The 10,923-nt window shown below is 41.4% G+C and overlaps 3 protein-coding genes across 6 annotated transcripts; 2 read left to right on the top strand and 1 right to left on the bottom strand.

Annotated features, from left to right (window-relative positions):
• The first annotated feature begins 684 nt into the window (after window positions 1–684).
• On the top strand, window positions 685–4,089 carry echdc1 (enoyl CoA hydratase domain containing 1). 4 transcript variants are annotated; one of them, XM_054782203.1, is made up of 7 exons: window positions 685–714; window positions 1,678–1,746; window positions 2,008–2,260; window positions 2,359–2,501; window positions 3,262–3,314; window positions 3,426–3,506; window positions 3,582–4,089. In XM_054782203.1, exons 3-7 carry the CDS (start codon window positions 2,089–2,091, stop codon window positions 3,997–3,999), a joined length of 867 nt encoding a protein of 288 aa, XP_054638178.1. In that variant the 5' UTR covers window positions 685–714; window positions 1,678–1,746; window positions 2,008–2,088; the 3' UTR covers window positions 4,000–4,089. The 4 variants fall into 4 exon arrangements, with proteins under 4 accessions (XP_054638178.1, XP_054638175.1, XP_054638176.1 ...); XM_054782200.1 differs by having other exon boundaries at window positions 692–714; window positions 2,058–2,260; XM_054782201.1 differs by having other exon boundaries at window positions 693–714; window positions 2,088–2,260.
• Window positions 4,090–4,495: 406 nt separating this feature from the next.
• rnf146 (ring finger protein 146) lies at window positions 4,496–8,046 on the bottom strand. The gene is made up of 3 exons (XM_054782196.1): window positions 7,879–8,046; window positions 7,172–7,231; window positions 4,496–6,772 (listed from the first exon to the last, which is right to left on the bottom strand). The coding sequence occupies exon 3, from the start codon at window positions 6,758–6,760 to the stop codon at window positions 5,597–5,599; it is 1,164 nt and encodes a 387-aa protein (XP_054638171.1). The 5' UTR covers window positions 6,761–6,772; window positions 7,172–7,231; window positions 7,879–8,046; the 3' UTR covers window positions 4,496–5,596.
• A 418-nt stretch (window positions 8,047–8,464) lies between these two features.
• On the top strand, window positions 8,465–10,885 carry mdh2 (malate dehydrogenase 2, NAD (mitochondrial)). Its single transcript, XM_054782197.1, has one exon. The coding sequence runs from the start codon at window positions 8,588–8,590 to the stop codon at window positions 9,599–9,601; it is 1,014 nt and encodes a 337-aa protein (XP_054638172.1). The 5' UTR covers window positions 8,465–8,587; the 3' UTR covers window positions 9,602–10,885.
• The last annotated feature ends 38 nt before the right edge of the window (window positions 10,886–10,923 follow it).

Here is a 10,923-nt window from a genome sequence, read left to right as displayed (position 1 = left end):
TTGCTCTGCTGCCCTATTGACCTGCCTTCACTTCTCAAAGGAAACCGTCACCCTCCTGAGAGACACCTGCCAACCTGCCATTTGCCGTGCTCTGAAAAAGACGCGTGCTGACTGTAGCATATTCTATATCATACATCCTGTGCAGCCCAGGACAGCGGTATATCAATCTGTAAATTAATGCAGCACTTAAGAAACAAACATGTACACAACTAAATGTCTGATGTGAATGCTTGGGTTTCTTTGCCTCTTTCTGCACTTCATTTGCTTTAATTTCATTGTTTTCAATCTACTACCCATGAAAGCGTTAGCTATGTCATAGACTGTGGTACTATTTATAAATGGAATCCGGTATTCAATAGGAGACAGCGTTGACAGATAATTAAACTGGGATAAATGTGCAATGGTTTGCCTAAAGTTCACAATCGCTTTGAGGTAATGGCGAATGAATGAGGTAACTCACGGCTTTACTAAAATTGTAAAGATAACGTCGCTCTCTTGTGGTGTAATTGAAGAACTTGCCTTAGTTGCTTACATGGGCGTGGGTTGCCTTGTTCATGTGTATGAGTAAAAATAATTCTGATTGGTTTAGTCCGAGCATTGGCCAATAGAATCGCATATTAGTTTCAGACGCCATTGCCGCCTCTTCCGTTCGCTTTCCGTAGCAACAGATGACATTTTCCGGGGGAAGTATTTTAGAGTGACACAACTGTCAAGGTTGGTGTTTCTGTTTTATCTATTTTGTTGCAAAAGTCATTAGCTTGTTGTCAGATATCATATGTATGCGTACTCGTAAGCAGATGTTTTTTTTAACATACACTTTTTAACTGATAACATCGGTTGTGGTTGTGGTACAGCGCCTTGCCGTAATTTGATAAACAGTATGTTGTGATTGTTTTTTGTATGAAATGTCTTCTCGAATATTGGCTGGTTCTTCTGTTTAGTGCAGTTAAATTTTTTTCCAATTGCTAAAACACAATTTTTGCAAAGTACGCTCGTTTTATCAAAGACTTCAAACAATTTACAGAACCACTTACCCAAATTGCAAAATACCTCATGTATTTTGCAAAATGAAGCACTGTGTCCAGAAGTACATATAGCATGATCAAAGTCAAACTTTTGCACCAAACAGCACACACGTAATTCATATTACCAGGTTTTTGTCTGTTTGTCTGCTTTTCATTATGCCCAACAACACACTGTTGGGCATAATAAAAAGCAATCTCAATTTTAGTATGCTTTGACAAAGTACTAAAATAGTTCCAATTGTAGAAAATTCTTAAGATTATTCACATGCACAGAAATACACTCCTGACCAAAATGTTGAAACCATGCATCCATTTTTTGGGGGGTAATTCAGACATGTGGAAGTAGGCTCAATGTAACCTCACATTAACAATTAACATTAGTCACAGGAGTGTTTTCAGCTCAAACAGTAGCTTCTACATGTCTACTGACACATGACTGTACATCCAACCAAATAAATAACAAAAGTTGCATGCTAGATGCTTATAATGTAGTAAAACATGATCAATCAAAAGATACTGAAGGTCCATTAAGAGTCTTCTTAATATTAGTGATGCAGTAAAACTTTTCTGACACCTCTGTATGCTCACAAACTTGCCTCAGTGATGCAGACATATACCTGTATGCTTTTCTTTTGTCTCCTCCATGCTGCAGCATCATGGTTATCTCTGCAATGAGGCATCCTTTCCTGAGGAGCAGCCAAGTCTGTGGCAGCTGGACAAGGTATTGGAGCATTTTCTCTGTAAAATATCTTTGACAGGACATGAGTTGAAATACTGTAGTTAAAAATGCTGTTTTGATTGACACTGATTGATAGCTGTAGTGTGCAGTTGCATAAGACTAATCTGCATGAGTGTGAGAAGCGCCATACTGTATATTTGTACATTACTAATTTCCAACTTACCTTACACAGAATTATCCCTAATTTTGTATATACTGTGCTATTGTAGCTCTCACTACAAAACAATTCTGTTTGAGTTTTAGACTAACCAGAAAACCAGCTGCACGTCATAATGATGCAAAACCTCTGTGAGACTATTATCTGCAGTGACATATACTCCAAGGATGTGGCAGAGACAGACCAGCAACTGTGTTTACACTGAGATGGACTTCAACCAGGAGGAGATCATGGAGAAGCTGCAGGTCTTCCCTGGAGGCTCTATTGATCTTTCCAAACAGGACTCTGGCATTGCTGTTCTCACCATCAACAACCCTTCCCGCATGAATGCCTTTTCTGGTAACTTGATTCAAGGACTACTCCGGATCACATCTTAGAACCTGATTATTATCTTTATCTGTACTATTAAAACAGTTTATTGTTGTGTTGTGTCCCAGGCACTATGATGGTGGAGCTGGAAGAGAAGGTGACCCAACTGGAGCAGTGGGCAGATGGAAAAGGGCTCATAGTCCAGGGTGCTGCTGGTACCTTTTGCTCTGGATCCGACCTTAATGCTGTGAAAGCAATATCCAACCCCCAAGTAAGACCGAGTAAAGCTCCAAGCTTGCACACAAAGTGAATTTCCGCGAAGTTGCATTCTTTCTTTATAAAAAATGTAATATTTTCATAGTTATGGCATAGAGAACCTGTTTATGATCATCTAAATACAGTTTTTAACATTATTAGAGCCCTCTAGTCATGAAATAAGTCCCATATAGTCACCTTTACATTCCAATTACACAATATAGTAGACAATCAGAGAAAATAAGCCATTTAAGGCTTAAATAAGACTTGTGCTCATGTATGTTGCAATAAATATCTTCTGGGCATTTTAGCTGGATTACGGCCCAAACAGTAGCGTGTGTTATGTTATTATTGTGCCTCTTGTGAGATAATTTAACCTTCAATAAAAGCCCATTGTTTTGGTGATCAAGTCTCACTGAACCATTACTGACACCTAGTGACCCATGTAGAATGCTACATTCAAAATTTTAATGCGACTTCTTAATTCCTTGTATTCCTTGTATCCCCCATTTGTATTTTAGTTCATTCAGCCACTTATGCATGACAATGCTTAATTTAGACAGAAAAGACATAACATTTGCTTTAATATGCATATTTTTTTTTACTAATAATAGACCACGAAACACAATTCATGTTTGAAAAAAATAAAATAAAAAATAATTCATGTTTGAAAACCGTGAGAGTGAAGCCGCAAAATTCAAACCATGATGTGGCAAGCGACAACTGTATTGCATGCCAATTAATTAATCGTAAGTGATGTTGATTTTATCTTATAGGATGGCATGAAGATGTGCATGTTTATGCAGAACACTCTCACAAGACTACTCAGGTAGGAGTACCCGTTACCTCAAAAAAGTTTAAACTGGTTATGCAGTTGATTCATTTGATTGGGGTTGTTGCTCTCACACATGCGCAACAATATATGCTGTTCTCAGCGCAGACTGTCTCTGATCTCTGTCGCTCTTGTGGAGGGGAGAGCCCTTGGAGGAGGAGCAGAACTCACTACTGCTTGTGATTTCAGGTAATGTTTCCTACAATCAACATAAGATGAGATGTGAAGTGTAAGATATTTCAAGTGTGATACCTATCTTTTTAGGTTGATGGCACCTGGCAGTGTGATCCAGTTTGTCCATAAACACATGGGTCTCGTTCCAGGCTGGGGTGGAGCTGCTCGACTAATCCAACTTGTTGGTAGCCAAAATTCCCTGAAGCTGCTTGGCAGCGCTTCAAAAGTAGACTCTGAATTTGGCCTCCAGATTAGACTGGCAGATGGAGTTCTTGAGGACCCTCTGGTAGAAGAAAGTGCAGGGACTCTCCTGCAGCAAGCTGAAAACTGGCTCAGTAATTGCACCAAAGGGCCACCAGCAGTGATCCAGGCAGTGAAGAAGGTAGTGCTGTCAGGGAGAGAGCTCCCTCTAGTGGAGGCACTAAGAACTGAGAAGGACGTACTTGGGACGGTGTGGGGTGGTCCAGATCACCTTCAAGCACTAGCAAGCAAGTCCAAATACAAATGAGTACACCTGGGGTTCAAAGCATCATAGTTATGCTCTTATTTACTGTTGTGTTTAATTTCCTGTATGGGTAAAACCAGTCAGCGAAGAGGATGAACCTTGTCCGCTCTTATTGTCTCACTCCCCCCTCTTGCTTTTGCATATTGTAGCTCTACTGAAAACCTCATTAAGATCCAAATGTGCAAAATGCAAATTCTAGCAATTTATCAACTGGACTTTTGATCAGGTCTATATAGTTGCCAATGTATCCATGTTTTAAGATGCGGAAGCTCAAAATTACATCTGCAAAAGCTACATCACATTTACATAAATAGACATCCACTTACGTAAATCACTTTGATGCAAATTATTCAACTGGAATTTATCGCAGGATAGCCAAAAAGACTGTAGATTAGGTCACTATTCTACATACACACTGACTCAAATCTATGCTAAATGAGACAAATCAATAGCAGTGTTTCCTATCAATACTATTACTATGAAAAGATCAAAGACCAGATTCTAGAATGATGAAATGACAATTTATTAAGTTACAAACCAAGTAAAAAATTGCCAAGCGGAAACTGTTACAAAAATGTTATTTTTCAGAATGGAAAGTCTGAGGAGATGATCCAAGCACAGAAAATAAAAGGACTTGAAAAAACGTTGCGATCTGGAAACATGTCATGGTCTTGCATGTCGCAGGTAATATCAGATTTAAAACAAATGTCAAACAAAAGGAAAATCATAACATTTATCCACACTAAACCCAAAATATCAATTGCATCTTGCCAACCTGTAAAATAACTCTCTCTTCAAACATGCACTTGCCTTACATTTTAGTTGAACACCAGTTGAAAACACTTGTCTTGTAGCCAACAAAGGCCTTGACAACTTTTAAAGGACAACACCAATACTTCACATTAATGTTCCAATTATTTCAAAGAGTTAAAACTATTTTAATATATCATGTTACGTATAACGAGTTATTTTTTAATATTAAAAAAACTATTACCTTTAATAATTCCTGCAGCTCAAAGATCAGATAACTGTGATTCAACTTCATTGGGCAGCAAGCTCCTCTTGTACACTCCACACGGTGATTGACCAAGTTGTAAAACATTACATGTGAATTAGGTTCCTAATGGGGACACTGAGCAAACAGCCTGTCTCAAGATGATTTTACATGTGGAATTATGTTAGCGCTAACAAATGTGAGAGAACTGCTTCATTATTTGTTAAATGTGAGCAAACTAATCCAGTAGGTTGGGAGTTAGGGAATATGAGCCATATGGTTGGCTATATCTATGTGTGCCATGTTAGCTGAGAGAGTTAAAGATTATTAGAATGCAACCGTTCATGTGAATGACAATGACGCAGTTCCATTCATGGGAGTGAATGACCCATTCATGCTCTCCCTCACGTCACAGGTCTTCATTACACATCTGATGGTATTTAAGCTTATAATTTGAGTGATCAAATGACTCTACATGCAACTGTCAGAGCTGCTCAAAAAAAGCAGTTGGTGAGCTGTGACAGCGAGTGAGAGCACAAAGGATATAATAAATTAATGGAACAGAACACGGCAGTTACTGACGAAGGAACAATTTCTCTGATAGCTTCACACTTCTGTCACTGTACACTGACCATCAGGCATTCTGGACCTTCCACTTCGAGATGACGAAGGGGGGGAGGTGGACTCGGCGCCTGGGAGGGCTCTGTCCTCTGGGTTCAGTCTTTGTCTCCGTGGCTGATCCTCCCATGGCTCAACATGCTCTTCATCTCCTCCTCCCCTCTCATCGCCCTCATTATCCTCTTCCTCATCATCACTCCAGTCTCCAGAGCCAGATTCATCCACAGAGGTGTGAGGATCAGAAGACCTGGAGGGTGAAGCCTCCTCTTCCTCCTCCTCCTCTTCCTCTCCTTCACCTGCCCTAGACCGTTCAGAAGATGGAGTTGCTCTGTGGCTGATTTGTAGTTGTGAGAGAGCATCCTCCAGAGAGGGACTGCTGCTGTCACGCTGACCACCCAAGGAAGTAGGAGGTCTTGTAGTGGGCGGAGCGGCTGTAGAAATAGATGGGATGCCAGTGGCCTGCTGTTGTAAACCTGTTCCTGTGGTATCAGCTCCATCTGCAGAGTTTTCCCGACCTGCTGCCCCGATTGCCCCTGTGACACCCTCAGTGTCCAAACGCAGTCCAGCTACTCCCTTCTTGGGAATATCCAAAATGTCCCGCTTAATCTTGCGTCTACGTCCGTGTTCATTGCGCCTGTATTGCACCATGTTCTCCAAGTCGGCTACATACAAAAACCCAGCAATTAGCATCTCTGCCGTCTTCTTGCCCTTAGAGAAAGCGTCCTCTAGTTCTCGGCTGGTTCGCACGTCATACTGCCACCAACCGTTGCGGCCCTCGTAATACCAGGCATGATCACTCGCTGCCCCACCCCGACCCCCTGCTGATGCTTTCAGCTCCTCTGGAGAGAGAAGTGTGGGCCTTTCCAGGAAGTCATCAGGCACTTCCTGTCTGCAGAGAGCACAGCGCTTGCTTTGCCAGGATGCTCCTTTCACACAGAGGAAACAGAAGACGTGGTGGCACGGCAGTTGCACAGGGTGAACGCAGCTCTGCAGACAAATGGCGCACTCTGGTACAGAAAGGGCTGGCGATGTGTTGCTGGAGCCAGATGATTCCGCACTGTTTCCACTTCCAGCAGCACCGTTGTTGCTGCTACCTTTTTTACTGGGGGGAAGTGAGCTAACAGAGTGGTCTATCTCCCCACAACTAGCCATCCTTAGCAAGTACTGGGGAGTGGAACAAGCGGGGGAAAATGGTTACAGTGGGAACACAAAAAGAAAACTAAATTTAAGACAAAGTATAACCGTTTTGAAGCCATTGTCAAAATGTGATATTTTGCTGCTGAACCCACACTACATGTAGTTACTAGAATTTATGAAGAGAAGCATGTATACCACACGACATTCTGTGCTTGGTTTTCATGCATTGAAGTGGCTCGAAGGACAATTCGTGCAAATGTGCTCACATAGTGGAGATACTGAAGTCATAAGTTTGCCGAAACTGAAGGAGATTCCATTTTTGGGGTATGTTGACATCTTACTAACACTTAAAATGTGAACATGTCCCAAATCAAACTGTGACCTATACTGTATGCACACACATTTAAACATTAACGGAATACTCACTGAAAGTAGACTTAATGATGGTATATCATGGGGAGTGCCGATGGACCATCTAAATTACCCCTGTAGGGAAGATAATAGGAAAATATTCATTATTTAAACAATTCTTCTTATCAAGACAACCCACGCATTCAGAAACGGTGTAAACATTTGAAAAAGCACGACACGTAATAGTCGAGGTGCTTTTTAAGCTTGACATTACAAAGCATTTTGACACAACTCGCCTTTCGTGACTACAGCTGTGACTGACATGGTCGAGTGTTAGAAACAAAGGGCTGCTCTGTTGATTGTCTAACTGCATGCACTCAAATGTATCGGCTGACAAACGTGTGCTGGTGGCTTCCTATCGTAGCCATTGCAGCAACTGCTAATGTTAGCAAACTACAAAGAGCTAACCATGTAATATTTACATGAACCTCACAGGTGAATGCCATGTCAAAAGCAAACTGGACGGAACGAACCAATACTCTGTATTTAGCAATGCGTTAATAGGAGTTAACTAAATGTTTAACGTGCATAAACTCAACACTTTGGCAAAAACGATTTTCATGATTGAACATGTTTAAGCTACTGCTACTAGCCACGGCATTAATTTGACTCCAGCAAATAGACGGGTTCATGTGACGATGCTAGCTTATTTTAGCAAGTCGACATTAACAAGTCGAACCCATTTTCTCGGGTCAGAGACAAGACAGCTTCTACGTACATACCGTGTGAAATATATGTTGTTATCCAGCCCCAGCACACAGCTACATTAATAAATCGTGCGCCAATATCAACCGTCACTCAACCAAAATCCAATGTTATCGGCCTTTGTTTTCCTTCGTATAAAAAAAGCAGCTCCGGATGACGCATTTAAGTAACCTCAGAATTTTTACATTACCAATTACGTCACATCCGAGTTGTCGTTCCAGTCATCAAATATAAAGTAATAGTTATTCCTCGCTCCTCTTATGCCTTGTATGTTTGGTTGTATTGGTATTTCACTAATATTACGACAGCAGCAAATAATTTTGTGAATGTATTATTCATAAACTGACAATCATGCAATTATATTTTTTCTTTAACATTAACATTTACCGCTTTTCTCCAAGAAACTAATGTTTAAATGTAAATTCTAAATACTAAAACGGAAATCTAATTTTACACTTGTCCAGAAAGCATTCTGGTTGCTTTTTCTGTTTCTCCTATTGCAAGGTTAAAGGTCCGACACTCAACATAACCTGAACGCAGCAACTACAACGTAACTGTACGTCATTACGCAACTTCCCGTAAGATAACGCGAGTTTTATCTTCGACGTAACCAGCTCACGTGTCTTCCTGTTCGGTCGTAGCTAGAGGACGTTGGTGTCACAACGGAGAGGGGCTCCTTGTATTTATTTTCTTGTTACCTAAAAAAGAAAACAAAACTAACACAAAATGTTTTCCCGTGCTGTCAGACCTACCGTCAGCCTTGCCAGGAGTTTGTCCACCTCGTCGCAAAACAACGCTAAGGTGGCAGTGCTAGGAGCGTCGGGCGGTATAGGCCAGCCGCTGTCTCTGCTGCTCAAGAACAGCCCTCTGGTGAGCCACCTCTCCTTATATGATATCGCACACACCCCTGGGGTGGCTGCAGACCTTAGCCACATCGAGACAAGGGCCCAAGTCACCGGCCACATGGGTCCCGATCAACTAGGTGCTGCCCTCCAGGGCTGTGATGTCGTCGTCATTCCCGCCGGTGTGCCCAGAAAGCCCGGGATGACCCGTGACGACCTCTTTAACACCAACGCTACCATCGTAGCCACCTTGGCCGATGCCTGCGCCCGCCACTGCCCTGAAGCCATGATCTGTATCATCGCCAACCCTGTCAACTCCACCATCCCTATTACATCAGAGGTCATGAAGAAGCATGGCGTGTACAACCCCAACAGAGTTTTCGGTGTCACCACCTTGGACATTGTCAGAGCCAATGCTTTTGTGGCTGAGCTGAAAGGCCTTGACCCAGCCCGTGTCAGTGTGCCTGTCATTGGGGGTCATGCAGGAAAGACCATCATCCCCCTCATTTCTCAGTGCACACCCAAAGTGGAGTTCCCTCCCGACCAGTTGTCCGCCCTCACCGGCAGGATCCAGGAAGCAGGCACAGAGGTCGTAAAGGCCAAGGCCGGAGCCGGTTCTGCTACCCTCTCCATGGCATATGCCGGCGCCCGCTTCACCTTCTCCGTCCTGGACGCCATGAATGGAAAGGAGGGCGTGGTGGAATGCGCCTTTGTCAGGTCTGAGGAGACTGAGTGCAAGTACTTCTCCACACCTCTCCTCCTGGGCAAGAATGGCATTGAGAAGAACCTTGGTCTCGGCAAGCTGTCTGCTTTCGAGGAGAAGCTGGTGGCCGACGCCATAGATGAGCTGAAGGGCTCCATCAAGAAAGGCGAGGATTTTGTGGCTAAGATGAAGTGAACAGGGGACATTAGAATGTAGCTGGAACCTGCAGCTGTCATTGATGTGTTTTGTCTTACATTAAAAAGCACTTTGGCAAATCTCTAGATCTGTCAGTGCTTCCTCTGCTGGTTTTGTTTTTTTTTAGCTGTGTGGTAAATAATGTCGATACAAAAGTGCAGATTTTGACCTTTGTGCTCGCCCCATCTCTAAGTATGATCTATCCTATCTCTTCCCATGTGGCGTTATCTCACCCAGCTACAATTTTTAGGACTTATCTTGCAAATATCAAATTCATATATTTTCATATTCTCTGTACAACCAAGAGGGAATTTTGTCATCATGCTTATTTGTGCACATAAAACAATGGCGGCCATCAATAAACAGCTTAATGTTAAAAAAAAAAATCACCTTAGACTTGGTGTTATTTTTTTCTTTCAGTACACACTGACTGAATATATTCAGTATGCACAATCTAATGCGCTTCAATACATCAGATGCATTGCTGTGGAACGTACATGGTCAAATTTGGGTTTACAAAAAGGTATTGAAATGATGGTGTGAAAATTAAGTGATTTATTTAAAAGTCCCATTTAAAAAAAAAAAAAAAAAGTACTTAAAAATTGTATTGTCAGAATTCACAAATGTGTTTAAAAAGACTCATAATCTCTAGCTTATGCTTGACATTGGTAGGATCCTTTAAGAATAGTGCAAAGTAATGCATTTCCTAAACAAAGAACGATTACAGTATAAATATTAATATCCAACAATTAAAAATGGCAAATCTTTTCCATTAATATTTTTAACAATTTATTGAACTCTTGGTCATATCCAACTCAAAAGATTCCCCAAAATAGCCAGCATATGAATAATCTTTCCTTTAATATTGTAAATAAGATAAAGTGAGACTAGTTTTTGACCACTTAATTTTAGTCTGGGATATTTAGCATTGCTTATTAATACAAACTCAAAGTATACTACAAAGACAAAATACCGGTAATCCAAACACACTGCTTTAACAATTGGGAGTTTAACTACGTCTCTGTTTTCCCCATGAATATAAATTCATCTTACCAGACCTTTTGGTCATTTGTATACATCCAACTTTGTGGAAGTGAGGGGAAAGAGGGAAAGCAAAGATATTTTATTTCAAATTGATTGAATTGAGATTGAATTTAACTAGTAAACCTGGCTGCACAACACGAACATCACTCTCATGCTCAAGTAAGAGACACTCTATCCATTTACCTGTTTCATTAGTGCATTGTACCACGCTAACAACCAAATATTTCATATTAATAGTGTTGAGTTGGTGTTTTGTGTAATGAGAACAGATACGAGAC

This window comes from Dunckerocampus dactyliophorus, chromosome 7 (assembly GCF_027744805.1).
Source record: "Dunckerocampus dactyliophorus isolate RoL2022-P2 chromosome 7, RoL_Ddac_1.1, whole genome shotgun sequence".
Taxonomy (NCBI): domain Eukaryota; kingdom Metazoa; phylum Chordata; class Actinopteri; order Syngnathiformes; family Syngnathidae; genus Dunckerocampus; species Dunckerocampus dactyliophorus.
Note: the sequence above shows the minus strand (reverse complement) of the source record. Positions and strands in the feature narration are given on the sequence as shown.

What these genes read in the sequence shown, in the direction of transcription:
- echdc1 (XM_054782200.1), top strand. Translation starts at nt 1,682, where the DNA reads ATGGTTATCTCTGCAATGAGGCATCCTTTCCTGAGGAGCAGCCAAGTC. An exon ending in GTCTGTGGCAGCTGGACAAG is followed by an intron (nt 1,747 to 2,057) that starts GTATTGGAGCAT and finishes AACCTCTGTGAG; the next exon opens with ACTATTATCTGCAGTGACAT. An exon ending in ACTACTGCTTGTGATTTCAG is followed by an intron (nt 3,507 to 3,581) that starts GTAATGTTTCCT and finishes CTATCTTTTTAG; the next exon opens with GTTGATGGCACCTGGCAGTG.
- rnf146 (XM_054782196.1), bottom strand. Translation starts at nt 6,760, where the DNA reads ATGGCTAGTTGTGGGGAGATAGACCACTCTGTTAGCTCACTTCCCCCC.
- mdh2 (XM_054782197.1), top strand. Translation starts at nt 8,588, where the DNA reads ATGTTTTCCCGTGCTGTCAGACCTACCGTCAGCCTTGCCAGGAGTTTG.